General features: G+C 45.2%; 2 protein-coding genes across 4 annotated transcripts in view; one reads left to right on the top strand and one right to left on the bottom strand.

Annotated features, from left to right (window-relative positions):
- Window positions 1–57: 57 nt before the first annotated feature.
- Window positions 58–5,117, top strand: RPL31 (ribosomal protein L31). Its single transcript, XM_004006129.4, has 5 exons — window positions 58–84; window positions 495–601; window positions 3,443–3,568; window positions 4,670–4,782; window positions 5,053–5,117. Exons 2-5 carry the CDS (start codon window positions 495–497, stop codon window positions 5,082–5,084), a joined length of 378 nt encoding a protein of 125 aa, XP_004006178.1. The 5' UTR covers window positions 58–84; the 3' UTR covers window positions 5,085–5,117.
- A 618-nt stretch (window positions 5,118–5,735) lies between these two features.
- Window positions 5,736–16,107, bottom strand: part of TBC1D8 (TBC1 domain family member 8) — a 138,250-nt gene continuing 127,878 nt past the window's right edge. For all 3 annotated transcript variants that reach the window (XM_027967055.2, XM_015094488.3, XM_042246412.1), the window contains 3 exons: window positions 9,943–10,032; window positions 7,806–7,903; window positions 5,736–6,697 (listed from right to left, as the gene is read on the bottom strand). In XM_027967055.2, the coding sequence (XP_027822856.1) occupies window positions 6,230–6,697; window positions 7,806–7,903; window positions 9,943–10,032 (656 nt within the window). In that variant the 3' untranslated portion in view covers window positions 5,736–6,229. The remainder of the gene's footprint in view (window positions 6,698–7,805; window positions 7,904–9,942; window positions 10,033–16,107) is intronic.

Here is a 16,107-nt window from a genome sequence, read left to right as displayed (position 1 = left end):
GTAACCCGGAAGTTGTACTTGCGAGGCTGCTTTCCTTCTCCCACAATTCCTCGCGCTCTTCCTTTCCGACCCCGGCCCTGCAGGGTGAGTATGGCTGTGGAGTTTTGTCAGTAGTAATCCGGCGCCATCCTCTACCTGGATTGTGCTGACCAGGCCGGCAGGCTCTGTCCTGAGCTGGCCTGGGACCCCGCGTCCCCGGCGCACGGGAATCTGCGCTGCATTTAAGGGCTCCCTGAGCCTGAGAGAGAGCGGCCAGGCTTGAGGGAACCCGAGCTGCAAGGGTTTCCGGGGCGGGGGCACCTAAGGGATACGGATACTTGGGCCGCGGGGTAGCCGACTTGTGTCTACCCAGACCTGGGGCTTCAGGGACCTGGCCGGACCTTCTGTCCCCGGAAACCGTACCGAGGGCGGCTGCGTGAGGCCGGGCCGGGAGGGAGGGCTTCACAGGTTTGACGCACTCGCCCTGAGCTGCTTTGTCGCCTGGGTTTGTTTAGATGGCTCCCGCAAAGAAGGGCGGCGAGAAGAAGAAGGGCCGGTCCGCCATCAACGAGGTGGTGACAAGAGAATACACCATCAACATTCACAAGCGCATCCATGGAGTGTGAGTACCCCTGCGGCCTGCCGCTGCCCCTGCTGTTGGGGGCTCCCGAAATCACGGTCTGGTGGCCCCTGAGTCTGTCTAGCTTGAAGGCTGGGTGGGCCAGAAATTACGCATTAATGCTGCGAAAGCTCAAGTCTGTTTCCATGGACCCTGTTTAAGCTTTATAGGATTTAAAGGGAAATGCCTCCGAGGTTGATACCTAGAAACGGGAGATAGAACGGTGAGGTTTCTGGGAGAGCCAATTTGGGGAGATACGGAGGTGATGAAACCAGTCCACTCGTTGCTCTGTCGTTGAATAAAACCCTGGCAGGTCTGAGGGTTGTGCAGGAGGGAACGCTGATGTGTCTAGGTCTTTGTAGTCAGGTTCACTAGTTAATTGAAGCCGGACCGGCCAAGAACATGAACGCTGTGATGCGGTTTCTTTAGTTCCCTGACCCACACAGATGGGTACTGATACTGGGAAAGTCGTAATACTGGGAATGAAACCGTTGTAGAGACCAGGAAAGGATGTGTTGGTGGAGTTGTTTGCTGGGAGGACACCTGGAGGTTGTGCATTGGCGATCCACAGGAATATTGGGGGTGATTTCCAACGTCCAGGTTCTTGGTGGTGATCTCTGGAGGTTTGGTGGTAGTGCCTTTCTTCCCTTTTCTGCACATGGTGCTGACTAGTGATACTGGAGACTGCATCTTTTCTTGAATGCTGCTGTTGGGAGTTTTTTTTAACAGCAAACGTTGCCCTGCAAAAATTTCTTGACTGGCTTGGTCGGTCTCTGCTGTATCTGGACAGCTGATTTTGTGAGGGACCTACACGTGGCAGTGACCCCTACATGTGGCCTGGCACTCCAGGCCAGGTGTTGATCATGTGTGAGCTAGGCAGTATTGTGTATGTGGAGTCTTTCCATTTGGGGCGTGGTGGATTCATGTGGGGAGCACATTGAGCACGTAAGTGTGTGTTGGGGTCTGTGGGTTCAACAGGAAACCGAAAGATCCTGCCCTCCTAGCTTAGGAGGAGGAGGTAGACAAGCAACCAGAGGGAAAAGGGTGAAGAGTGAGTCCTAGGGTGATGTTTTACAGGCCACACAAGTTAACCAGGCCTTAGAAGAGTGGGTGTGAGCCATTGCAGGTGGATGAGTTTTTCAGGCATTTTTGTTACAAAAGCCCTAAGTGAAGACCTTCACAGTACTGAATGAATGGGTTTTTAGTTCCTGATGGGCAACAATTGGCAGTTCTTTGTTCGTTCATTTTACCACCTAGGATTTCACATTCTTGTGTTTTTCTTGCCTCTGCAGCTGATCTCTGTTTCTCCTCACATCCCATCCTCTTAGTATTGAGTCCAGGACTCAGCCCTTCTCTAACTGTGCTTGGTAATAGCAGTTAGTTTTAGGGCCTCTTATGTCCAGCTGCTGTTAAGATGCATACAGTTTTTAACAGGCATTTCAAATTTTACATAACCCTGAGCCAAACTCCCTGTGTCCATGCTGCCCCCACACACTTTCCAGGTTCCCTGCAGCCTTCCCTTTTTGTTGGCAAGTGAGCATGTCCTCTTGGGTCTGCCTTCCTCAGCCTGAGTACACTGGTCCCACCACCAAGAAAACAAGAACTGCTTCCTTGATGGACTCCTGGTTCCCTCCACTCCAAACACCTGGGCCTCCATTGGCTTCCCATCTTACCATCTTAAGAGGCCAGAGTTCTGCTATGATTCTACATGGGTTGGCTACTTACTTAATCAGAGCTGGCAAGTATTTGATTCAGGGCAGCCGTTTGAGCTTAGTCTTACCCACCCCCATAATGCTTTTTCTCACAGGTAGCTAAACAGGCACCGTCATCTTTGGATCTTGACTTCAGTGTCTGTGGCCATCTTAAACATGCAGTCCCCTTCCTTATTCCTCTCCTTTCTCTGGTTTTTTCTTTGTAGCATTTTTTTTCTGGGTGGTTAAATATTTAAGTGAAGGAAGCTAGCTTGTTTGATGGGTTCAAGGAGGCTGGGGAGGTGCTGGATATGGTAACTGATATGGCTCTTCTGACATTCACAGTCTGTTTAACTTTTGGTCTCTGCCCCTACTTGGAATAGCCTTCACTTAACCAACTGCTTGATCATTTCAGCCATTAATAGAGTTCTGCTTTCTCACATTTTGTATTTAACTGAAAGCATGAAATTCAAGCATTGGAGAAGGAAATGGCAACCCACTCCAGCGTTCTTGCCTGGAGAATCCCAGGGATGGGGGAGCCTGGTGGGCTGCCGTCTATGGGGTCGCGCAGAGTCGGACACGACTGAAGTGACTTAGCAGCAGCAGCAGCAAGGAATTTATGTCTCCTTATCTAAACAACAGGTTAATAGTGCCTGATACATGCTGAGAAATCCGAAGCGTTAACTGTTGGCCTTTTGTTTTTTGAGAGGAAATCGGTCCATCTCAAACCCCTTGTCTTTAATCATAGACCAAATTAATAAGGGACCTTTAAGTTAGTATTGTGTGATTGCTGAAACCTGATGACATAGTGTTTACTTCAGTGCTGTGTGCTTTGTGTTCAAGCATATTCTAACCTCTAATCTCTGTGGCAGATGGTATCAGAGCTTGAGGATATTTTTGCTTTGTCAGAAAAAGAGAAAGTGTTGTCCAGTGTATATATTAGCATCTTTTAAGGATCATAGAGCCCTTGTTCTGCATTACTGGAAGTAGACTGTGCATAGAAGATTACGATTGTGTAACTGGCAGGCATGACGTGGTGGTGAAGGATTGCTCCTGTGTTGTTAGAGGTTTAGTTTAGATTTGTTTTATGAAAACTCGCTGTATTGTATGTTTAATTTTGTACTCATTTCATTTACTTACTTTTGAATCTCAGGGGTTTCAAGAAGCGTGCCCCGAGGGCACTCAAAGAAATCCGGAAGTTTGCCATGAAGGAGATGGGAACCCCGGATGTGCGCATCGACACCAGGCTCAACAAAGCCGTCTGGGCCAAAGGAATCAGGTACTGAGTTGTCTGGGTGTGAGACAGATTTCACCATTCCACTGAGCTAACACACACGATGTATGAGAAAAAGATGACGTAGCCGTGGCTCAGGGAGTAAGTAGGGTAGCATCTGTGGGGAGGCCTTCTAACCTGGTGTTACTGAGACCTGGAGGAGTCAGCAGTGTGCGGATCAGGTAAGTGCATCACACACAGAGAACAAACGTGACCTGGGAACACGGTTGGTTAAAGTGGGGTAGACAGTGTGATTTGAGGATGGACTTGGGCAGCAGACAGACCGTGTAGGTCATGGTGTGGAGTCTGGCTTTCTCTAGGCCGAAGAGCAGTGTCCACGGTGGGGGTGGGCTACAGGCCAGAGACTCCTAGCAGTTACACAGTGCAGAGTGGCCAGCCACACACAACACACACGAGAAATGGTGCGGCCAGGCCTCAGCGGCGCTCAGGCTGCAAAGTCCTGCTTGTAGGCAGATTTGGGGGTTACTGTAAAGCACAGTTAAGGGGGCAGGGTAGAAGTGGGGCCGGAGGGTTTGAGACAAGCAGGGTGGGGGCACTGTCTGCATCTGGGTGGTCTTTTTAACACTGGGGTTGGATGCAGAGACAGGGACCTGAGCTTTAGCCCTGCAGTGGGCTGTCGTGGTGGGGATTGTCTCATGAAGGAGCTGTCTGTGGGCTCCCTTGAGATGGGGAGAGGGGTGTTCCATGAACTGAGAAAAGTTTCAGGTCAACAAAAGAGTGGGTGCAGTCAGCTGTGATGCTGCTGAGGAGGTTGGTGAGCTAGGAGGAGGATTGTGTGCGTGAGGCCGGGAAACTGAACATTTAACAGTCGGACGTGTTCACCTAGTGCTGCTTGGGATTTAACGTAGCTCCCATAGCCAACATTTATGACATTTTGCTGAGGTCACTGCTTGGCAGTGGTGGCTGCCAGCTGAGACAGGTACATCCCAAGCATGCTCAATCATGTCAAACTTTGTGAGACCCCATGGACCCTTGCCAGGTTCCTCTGTCCATGGGATTCTCCAAGCAAGATTACTGGAGTATTCTGGTATTGGGTTGCCATTTCCACCTCCACATCCCAAGACACCCGTGTTTTCTTTTTTTCAGGAATGTCCCATACCGGATCCGTGTGCGGTTGTCCAGAAAACGTAATGAAGATGAAGACTCGCCAAACAAGCTCTATACTTTGGTTACCTACGTGCCCGTCACCACTTTCAAAAGTAAGGTCTACTTCATTTTTTAAATCCTTGGCCCTGTTAGAACCTGAGTTCATTCGTTTAGCAAAGTAGGGATGTAAGTAAGAGGCATAGTCAGTAAACCTTTTTTTGGGAAAATGCAAAAGGATACAGAACACATCTGTATCTGGGTTGGGAAAGGTCATTCAGAATAATCCTTGCCTAAGCCCTTGCAGAAAAGGTTCTTGTGTGAGCGTGGGATGGGGGGGTGTGTGTGTGTGTGTGGAAGGTGACCAGCTGTCGCTTCTTTTGCAGATCTACAGACAGTCAATGTGGATGAGAACTAATTGCTGATGGTCGAATAAAATTATTGAACTGCCTTCGCATCTTGATTTTCCTTTTCTAGTTGGAGGTAAAGTAGGTTTGTGTATCTTAAAGCATTTCCCAGTTACAGGGTCATCTGGAGAGCATGTTCCAGCTGCCATGCCTGGGCCCCTTCTCCCAGCAGTTTTAAAAGACTAAACTGGTAGGCTTTTGAGGGTCTTAGATTTAATGAAAGAGGTACAGTTTGTCGTTTTTAGCTCAATTATTTGGTAATCCGATGGGGTGTTTTTACTTCTGATTTGTGCTCAGTTGTTCAGTCCTGTCTACTTGCGACCCCACTGGGCTCCTCTGTGCATGGAATGTTCCAGGCAAGAATACTGGAGTGGGTTGCCATTTCCACATGTAGCTAAAGGTCAGAGGTAACCTTTCTTAAAAGGACAAACAAACGTTAGGTTAAATTTAGCCCAAAACCAAGGTGTTGTGGGGATTATGTTTCATCACTGATGTGGATTAAATGGCATAAAGAGGTGCCCTTTTGAAACCCCATTGATGGTGGTAGTGGGGTTGGAGGCTACCTGGAGTGTATGCTGTGAACATCATTGCCGGGGGGCAGGTCTCCAGGTATGCAGCAGTCCAAACCTTAGACACTGAATAAGATACAGACACAAACCAAGTCAGTAAAAAACTTTGTTTTTTAAAAAACTTGGAGGCCAACATTGAAAGCGTGGTTTGTACACATTTTTTGGAAGGACCACAAAGTGAATACAACCAAATACATTAACATGGTTTCAATTACCAGCATTGAAACAAAATTAGTGCAAAAAAAGCCAAATACAATTGCACAGATAGTGGCTCTCAAATCTTAAAAGTGAACTCTGTCCCTCCAGTTCAAGTGAAGGATGAGTGCTTGGGCTTCTCTCAACTTGGTTAGTATCACACATCTCTCACTTTTTTAGCTTCCAGCTGCGAACAGAACACTAGCTCTAGCACTGACAGTGTCTAAACCAATGCTGGGTGTTGCATCAATGACCCGCCCCCCCCAGACACAGTGTGTGCCCAGCTTGTAAAGTCTCACGGTGAGCTAGACAAACCTGGCTTCCCGGGCTCACCACACCCAGGGACCTGGTCTCTGCTTTGGTATGGAGATGGGTCTCAGCCAACCGCTGTCCTACGGGCTGCTCAGCTTGAGCTCAGGCTGTGACTGGCGGCTCATTTCACAAGTCTTGAGGCTGTACTGATTGAGCTTGGCGTTTTCAAGTTTGGATTTAATGTCCAGTGGCTTTTCAAAAAAGTTGACTAGTGGCTGTTCCGTCAGAAGTGAGGCTAAAATATGTTCAAGGGAGACGGTCCAGTCCCCTTGGGCCTCCTCAGGAAGTGCCGGGGGCTCCCGAGGACTCTGCCCTGCGTCACTGTCCGCAAACACCAAGTCCTGCTCCGAAGAGGGGGAAGGAGCCGAGGCCTGCAGCTCCTCCCCGCCTTCCTGGGAGCTGCTCCCAGAGCTGCTGCCACGCTGGCCCACCTCCCCGATCTGCAGCAGCAGCGTGGTTACTGTGGCGATGGCTTGGTACAGGTCATTCTCTTCCGGGTCTTCGTGGAACATACTGTACAAAGTCTTACAGAACTGGATAAACTCTCTCTGGAAATGCGAGGGGGGAAAAGTCTGAATATAACAACATGTTTTTTGTTTTAAAAATTTACACGTGGTTCTCTGATCAAAGTACATAGTACTTCTTGAAGCAGAAAATAAGAGCTATTCTTGGCCCTTGAAGACTCACCAAGTCCAGGGGATTTCCACACACCGTGTAGACTTAAGGTGTCTTTACAGCAGGTTTAAAAATGTTATACCCTTCAACCCAGGAAAACAACTTGTGAGAATATATTCAGAAGCTCTGCGTAGAGATGTGTTTTATGAGGATGCGAAGGCTAGGGGTTTTAGCAGAAAAAGGTTGGAAACAGCCTAAATGTTAGGACTGAAATAATCTTATTAGACTTGTTAATCTGGTGAAAATACCAACAGTGATGGCTTGTACACTCAGGCTACACACACTCCTGCCCAAATTGAGAGTCTTTATGTCACAGTAGAGGTGGAACTCAGCTTCAGGGTCACTAGGAACAGGAAAATGGTTTGAGCTACTAATTTAGCATTTAAGGTTCAAAAGGAATATCCATGATAACTGGAGGTACAACTGACACACTGAAATTTAACATTACATCCAGAGAGTAGAATGAATGTTTGAAAGCCACTCAGTGGAGCAACAATGTTTCATGATCAAAAAGAAAATTGCTAAAATCCCACTCCTGGGGTCTCACAGGAGTACCAGAGGGATTTAAGTCCTATAATAAAGGGAGGTTTTCAATTTGAAGCCATATCAGTACACTGTAATATGTAGTCAGCGATTTTCAAGAAACGACAGTTTTTATATGAAAAATTCTGTGTCCACAGTCTCCCAAATAGCTTCTAGTGCTCCAGGGAATGAATATGCATTACAACCTGGTAAATGAATTTGATACAGAAACTCTGAGGATATGAAATGTGTGCTAGCATCCTGTTCTGAAGAGTGGTCAACATTTGAATAGCTGAATGGATCACAATTTAAATATTTCCTATTTAAATGTCACAATATTTAAAATGTCTTAAAGATCCTTTGATTACAGCTTAGGAGGTAAGGCTTAATTAAAAAGCTTACCACTGAACATATCACTTGGTAAAGCAGTAAATTCTCTGCACTGAATAAAGTCCATACCTGGCTCATTTTGGGCAACTCTTTCTCAGTTTTGTCTTTCTCTTTTGCCAAATCTTTAATCATCTGCTTCAGCTGTTTCTGATAATCAATTGTATCACCTTGAGACAAAGGAAAGAATATAGATTTCAGTCTAAAAAATTGAGATACTAAGGGAACATTTCACGCAAAGATGAGCACAATAAAGGGCGGAAATGGTACACATATAACAGGAGAAGAAGATACTAAGAAGAGGTGGCAAGAATACACGGAATAACTAGACTTCACAACCCAGATAACCACGATGGTGTGATCACTCACCTGGAGCCAGACATCCTGGATGCGAATTCAAGTGGGCCTTAGGAAGCATCACTACGAGCAAAGCTAGTGGAGGGGATTGAATTCCAGTTGAGCTATTTCAGATCCTAAATGATGATGCTGTGAAAGTGCTGCACTCAATATGCCAGCAAATTTGGAAAACTTGGTAGTGGCCACAAGACTAGAAAAGGTCAGTTTTCATTCCAATCCCAAAGAAAGGCAATGCCAAAGAATGCTCAAACTATTGCACAATTGCACCCATCTCATGTGCTAGCTAAGTAATGCTCAAAATTCTCCATGCCAGGCTTCAACTGCACATGAAATTTCAGATGTTCAAACTGGATTTAGAAAAGGCAGGAGAACTAGAGATCAAATTGCCAAGATCTGTTGGATCACTGAAAATGCAGGAGTTCCAGAAAAACAGCTACTTTTGCTTTACTGACTACACCAAAGCCTTTCACTGGATCACAACAAACTGGAAAACTCTTAGAGATGGGAATATCAGACCACATGACCTGCCTCCTAAGAAATATGTATACAGGTCAGGAAGCAACAGTTGGCATGGAACAACACACTGGTTCCAAATTGGGAAAGGAGTATGTCTAGGCCATATGTTGTCACCCTGCTTATTTAATCTATATGCAGAGTACATCATACAAAATGCCAGGCTGGATGAAGCACAGGCTGGAATGAAGATTGCTGGGAGAAATATCAGTAACCTCAGATATGCAGATGACACCACCCTAATGGCAGAAAGCAAGAACTAAAGTGCCTCTTGATGAAAGGAGAGTGAAAAAGCTGGCTTAAAACTCAACATTCAAAAAATTAAGATCATGGCATCTGGTCCCATCACTTCATGGCAAATAGATGGGGATACAATGGAAACAGTGAAAGACTTTATTTTCTTGGGCTCCAAAATCACTGCAGATGGTGATTGCACCATGAAATTAAAAGACACTTGCTCCTTGGAAGAAAAGCTATGACTAACTTAGACAGCTTATTAAAAAGCAGAGACACTACTTTGCCAATAAAGGTCTGTCTAGTCACAGATACGGTTTTTCCAGTAGTGATGTGAGAGCTGAACTAGAAAGAAAGCTGAGCGCCGAAGAATTGATGTTTTGAACTGTGGTACTGGAGAAGACTCTTGAGTATCTTCGACTGCAAGGAGATGCAACTAGTCAATCCTAAAGGAAATCAGTCCTGAATATTCAGTGGAAGGGCTGATGCTGAAGCTGAAACTCCAATACTTTAGCCACCTGATGTGAAGAACCAACTCATTGGAAAAGACCCTGATGCTGGGAAAAACTGAAGGTGGGAGGAGAAAGGAACGAAAGGGAGATGGTTGGATGCATCACCAACACATGAGTCTGAGTAAGCTCTGGGAGTTGCTGATGGACAGGGAGGCCTGGCATGCTGTAGTCCGTGGGATTGCAGGGAGTCAGACACGAGTGAGCAACTGAACTGTACTGAACTGAAGTAAATTCCATGAAGACAAAAGGAAAATGGAAAGGAATGGTGAGGGGATGAGGGACTCCACTAAGCAAATACCACATACAAACTGAAAAGCAGAGATCAATCTTGTACAAAGGTCTTGTATAAAAAGTGGCCACAAATAGATGATGATACTGAGTGACCCCTGCAACATTAAAGGAGTAAACACGGGAGGATTGAGGGCAGTCACTCAGTACACTGCACCTTGGAAGGTTCTGGCCTCTGAAGCAGTGGTCTCAGTATTTGCTCCTAGGAGGGAGAGGAAGAGACCGTCTGCTTCTAAGAATAGCTGTGAAATCCATTCTTAAAGACTGCAGTGGTGTGCCTGATCAGAACGAAAAGAGGTACGTACCATTGGACTTGCCGAAAACCAGGGGTCTTGACGTTGACAACAGAGGATTCTTCAGTGGTGACTGGCTGTCTCGGTCATTTTCAGTGAGTGCTTTTTAAAAAGTAAATTTTTTAAAATTAATTGGAAAAATTATTGTGTCTTAACCAAAACTAACAGTAATTTTACTTTTTAAGAAAACCAAAGGCTAAGCTAGAAGCCTTCAGTCTGAGGGCTGCAGGGACCTCCCTGGTCTGAGCCCTGTGTACACCAAGGAGTCAAAAGCATCTGACACACTCATCATGTCTTTTCCCTGATGTCTGCAGGTACTGCAGCGACACAAATTCATAAGACACTGCCAATACTGACCTAGAAAGATGTCCATGTGGTTAAAAGTTGATATTTTCAAATTATAAGTATGGATATACATACACAAAAATTCTAGAAATAACACCTCGATGATGTAATACTGGGTAATTGCTTTAAACTTCTTTTTTTCAGTAATTAGCACATCATGGTATACTTAAATAACTTCTAGCAAAAACTGAAAAAAGCTTTCCTGAATTCAAAGCCTGTTACAAGTTTTCTGGAAATATACAAAACTCCAATTATATCAGAACTGTAATACACTGCTGGTGTGAATATGAAATGGGATAACCATTTTGGAAAATAGTTTGGTAGTTATCAAAAATTGTCATTAATTTGCCATTTCTACCCAGTTCCACTCCTAGGTAACATCAAATGGAAATGACAACATTCACTGAGAACCTGTACACTAATGTTCACAGCAGTGTTTGTTCCAAAGAGCCAGAAAGCACAGATCGTTCACCAACTGAGCTATCAGGGAAGCCCCAAGCAAACCCAGCCAAGTATTCATCAGCTGAAATGGACAAATGATGGCAAGCCCAGCAGAGCATCAATTCAGCTGTTGAAAGGAGCAAGCACTGATGTCAAGCCATGGATGAGCCCTGAAGACATACTGACTGAAAGCAGGCAGACAGACACAAGGGTGCATACAGCGTGACTCCATGTGCAGGAAAAGCCCAGAACAGACATCTGAAAGCAGGGGGGAAACGGTGTGGGCTGGGGACAGTAACTAAGGGTGCAGGCTCTTTTAGGGGGGATAAAAATGTGCTAAAATTGTGATGATGGTTTGTAATGGGTACACTAAAAATCAGACACTGTACACATCCGGTGAGTCAGTTCTATGGTATGTGGATTATAAACCAATAAAGCTGTTACCAAGCAAATTCTAAAAGGGACTGCAAATGAAGGATCCTCGTTTTTTAAATGTTGAAACTTCAAAATACCCATTCACAGAGAATAAATAAAAGGCAAAATTCTGTTGTGATCCAACAAATAGCCACAAGATGGCACCACAGCCTTGATAAGCTACCCTCCTTCCTGCTTGCAAAGTAGGGTTCTGGGGTTTGAAAGGTGGAGGATGCTTGGGGTTCTTTTTTCCATTGGGCTTTATTCACTGACGCCACCCACCCCCTACCCCCGAAAGTTGTTGAGTCATTTCTTTTTTCCAACTTTGCCCAAAACATATTCTACGCAGTGGCTCATGTGAGAATCCACTCAGGCTGAAAGTGAAAGTCACTCAGTCGTGTCCAACTCTTTGTGACCCCATGGACGATTCTCCAGGCCAGAATACTGGATTGGGTAGCCTTTCCCTTCTCCAGGGGATCTTCCCAACCCAGGGATTGAACCCAGCTCTCCTACACTGCAGGCGGATTCTTTATCAGCTGAGCCACAAGGGAAGCCCAAGAATACTGGAGTGGGTAGCCTATCCCTTCTCCAGTGGATCTTCCCAACCCGGGAATCGAACTGGGGTCTCCTGCATTGCAGGCAGATTCTTGACCAACTAGCTATCAAGGAAGCCCACTCAGACTGAACAGGAGGAAAATTACAAACACTGGATTGTACTTGAGGCAGTCACCATAGAAACTGCTTCCTAGGTAACAGGCACTGGGATGTCAAGCATATACTAGATCCCTACCCTCAAAAGAGCTCAGCATATCAGACAGGAGAAATGTGTACAAAAGTCACTCTAGGAGGATACTCTTATAAAAGAACTAATACACAAACACGGGAGCCCAGAGCGATTAATTTGCAAGGTGCATGAGTATCCAGAGAGGAGGTACGTCAAGCATCAACAGTGACAGGGAGCCAAAAAAGGCCAGCCAACCTCAGAGCAGTGCTCAACAACCTCTCTCCCCTCCATCCCGGCGTTAAGCAGCTGGACCCAATCTGGACCCCAGGGGACAGTGGAGGAGGCTAGGAGCTCACTGGAAGATGCTCATCCTGTTATCTACTCTTTCAGAAATGTAAGCTACAGTGCGTTAGGAAAAACAGTCCACAGAGTCTATACAATCCTCAAATGTTCTTTCAACCTTTTAAAATGAAATTATGAACTTCTATCAATGTAATCTTGTTTCGACGTTCCAGTATACCTGTAAATCACAGCTGGGCACTATACATGGATTAAGAGACAATCCTATTAATGCTTTCACTGTGTCTCACTTCACATTCTGCACAAATTAAAAGTCGGATGAAGGATTTGCATTTGGTTATCTGAAACTCCTGATCTCAGATGTCTGTGTAACGGGTGGATAACTGCATGGCTTCAACAGACACCCGCACAGACGTCTCCCTGTGGCTGCAGGGACTATCATTAGTCAGGGCAAATCCCATTCCCTGCAACAATGTCATCACCACTACTATCTCATCACTTTCTGAATGGGATGCTTGTGGGGGAAAAACGCCAGTTCCACTGAAAGCTGCTTATCTCTGGCAGAAGAGGACACAGACTGCTTTCAACACTGTTTGGCCTTCAGGTGCACTTGCCACTACAGTCATCAGAGTAATACCATTTTCCAAATGAACTTAAGGTTGCTGGGGGGAAGGGGTAATGAGCTTGGGATGGACATGCACACACTGCTATATTTAAAATAGATAGCCAACAAGGGCCTACTGTATAGCACAGCAGGAGCTCCGCTCAATGTCATGTGGCAGCCTAGATGGGAAAGGAGTTTAGGGGAGAGTGGATACATGTATGTGTATGGCTGAGTTCCTTTGCTGGCCACCTGAAACTCACAACATTGTGACCCGGCTATACTCCAATACAAAGGAGAAAGGGAAAGACACCCACCTGAGTGCAGAGTTCCAAAGAACAGCATGGAGAGATAAAGCCTAAGTGAACAATGCAAAGAAATACAAAAAACAGTAGAATGGGAAAGGCTAGAGATCGCTTCAAGAAAACTAGAGATACCAAGGGAACATTTCATGCAAAGGTGGGCACAATAAAGGACAGAAATGGCAAGGACCTAAAAGAAGAAGAAGAAAAGATTAAGAGGTGGCAAGAATACACAGAAGAACTGTCAGAAAAGGTCTTAATGACCCAGATAACCACAACGGTGTGGTCACTCACCTGGAGCCAGACATCCTGGAGTGGGAAGTCAAGTGGGCCTTAGGAAGCATCAGTATGAACAAAGCTAGTGGAGGAGATGGAATTCCTGAGCTATTTGAAATAGCTATTTCAAATCCTAAAAGGTGATGCTGTGAAAGTGCTGCACTCAATATGCCAGCATTTGGTAAACTTAGTAGTGGCCACAGGACTAGAAAAGGTAAGTTTTCATTCCAATCCCAAAGAAGGGCGTTGCCAAACAATGTTCAAACTACTGCATAATTGCACTCATCTCACACGCTAGCAAAGTCATGCTCAAAATTCTTCAAGTGAAGCTGCAACTGTATGTGAACTGAGAACTTCCATATGTAAAAGCTGGATTTAGAAAAGGCAGAGGAAATGCCAACATTGCCAACATCCATTGCATCATAGAAAAAGTAAGAGAATTCCAGAAAAACATCTATTTCTGCTTCACTGACTACACTAAAGTCTTTGACTGTGTAGATCACAACAAACTGTGGAAAATTCTTAGAGATGGGAATACCAGACCATGTTACCTGCCTCCTGAGAAACCTGTATGCAGGCAAGAAGCAACAGTTAGAACTGGACAGGAACAACAGACTGATTCAAAACTGGAGAAGGAATATGTCAAGGCTGTCTATTACCACCTTGTTTATTTAACTTATATGCAGAGTACATCATGCGAAATGCCAGGCTGGATGAAGCACAAGCTGGAATCAAGATTGCTGGGGGAGAAATATCAATAACCACAGATATGCAGATGACCCTAATAGCAGAAAGAAAACAAGAACTAAAGAGCCTCTTGATGAAGGTGAAAGAGGAGTGTGAAAAAGCTGGCTTAAAACTCAACATTCAGAAAACTAAGATCATGGCATCCGGTCCCATCACTTCATGGCAAATAGATGGGGAAACGATGGAAAGAGTGAGAGACTTTATGTTCTTGGGCTCCCAAATCACTGCGGAGGGTGACTGCAGCCATGAAATTAAACGACACTCCTTGGAAGGAAAGCTATGACAAACCTAGACAGTGTATTAAAAGGCAGAGACATCATTTGCTGACGAAGGTCCATGTAGTCACAGCTAGTTTTTCCATTAGTCATGTATGGATGTGAGAGTTGGACCATAAAGAAGGCTGAGGGCCAGAGAATTAATGTTTTGAACTGTGGTGCTAGAGAAGACTCTTGAGAGTCCCTCAGATAGCAAGGAGATCAAACCAGTCAACCTAAAGGAAATCAACCCTGAATATTCACTGACTGATGCTGAAGCTCCAATACTTTGACCATCTGATGCAAAGAGTTAACTCACTGAAAAGATGCTGATGGTGGGAAAGACTAAGGGCAGGAGGAAAAGGGGGCAACAGAGGATGAGATGCTTGGATGGCATCACTGACTCAACAGACATGAGTTTGAGGAAACTGCAAGAGATAGTGAAGGACAGGGAAGCCTGGCGTGCTGCAGTCCACGGAGTCGTAAAGAGCTGGACACAACCGAGCAACTGAACAACAACCAATACAAAAAAAAAAAAAAGTTAAATTATAATACCACTTTCCATCATATTTTCTTCTTGAAAAAGCCAAACAGTACCTCCCTCTACCTCTACATGGTGCCTAGAAACAGCAATCAACTTCTAACAGCACAGACTTACGTTTGGATCAATTAGGAATTCCAGTATACCCAAGTCATCAGTGGGATAGGAAGATCAACCAGACTCTCCAACTTGTGTCCCAGATATATAATCCAGAAAACCTCCTGAGCTGTGACACATACTGAACACTCACTAGGACCACAAATCCAATCTTAGTGGCTCCTTGACAGTTGCATAATATCAGGGGTCTTAAGCAACTAGCTTTCCTCTTTTAAAAAGTTCAGTGGAGGAGCTTCCCTGGTGGCTCAGTGGTAAAGATTCTGCCTGCCAATGCAGGAGACACGAGCTCGATCCCTGATCTGGGAAGACCCCAAGTGCTGAGGAGCAACTAAGCCCGTGAGCCTCAACTACTGAGCCTGTGCTCTAGAGCCTGAGTGCTCTGCAACAAGAGAAGCCACTGAGATGGAAGCCGGGACACCGCAGTACAGAGTAGCCCCTGCTTGCCACAACCAGAGAAAGCCCAAGCAAAAACAATGACACTCAGCACAGCCAGTAATAAATAAGAAATAAAAATAAAATTATAAGATGTTCAATGCAATCTTTTATTTACACAAAAGGTTCCTTAGGAGGTTTATATTCTACACTATTCTTATTTTTCAAAACCTTCAAGTGGTATTTTCAACTCAGGATCCCAATCCAAAGACCAGACTTACATCTAGCCTCAGCTGTCTGTCACCAAGTTGAATGAGCCTGGTATCGTTTCTGATGCAGCTGGCATTAGTACTGCCCAAGTTATCAGATGTAAACTATCACTTCTGGATCCTGTGAGAAGTTGACCTTGCAAGTTTCCATAGTACAGCATCCATTTTCAGAACCTGAGTCTTCAGACTATCTCCAGTGTCTGGGGGAAGCTCTTGATCTTTCATGACTGGAGTTATCATTTAGTTCACATATTTCCGTGTTAACTGATAAGCCTTCTTCATGTATGCCAACTGGGTCATGCCCATTAATAATCTGGTCCTTAGAGTGATGTAACGATCCTTCAGTCCCTTGGGTTCCAACAGGTATTCTGACGTATCAGCACACTCTCAAGGGCAGGAGATTATAGATTTTATCTTCAGTACTGTTTCTTAGTGTAACCAGAAGAAAAGGCTGACCAAAAAGTGAAGAACCAA

The sequence above is a fragment of the Ovis aries genome, chromosome 3, assembly GCF_016772045.2.
Source record: "Ovis aries strain OAR_USU_Benz2616 breed Rambouillet chromosome 3, ARS-UI_Ramb_v3.0, whole genome shotgun sequence".
Taxonomy (NCBI): Eukaryota; Metazoa; Chordata; class Mammalia; order Artiodactyla; family Bovidae; genus Ovis; species Ovis aries.
The sequence above is the reverse complement of the archived record's forward strand: the minus strand, read 5'-3'. Positions and strand labels throughout refer to the sequence as shown.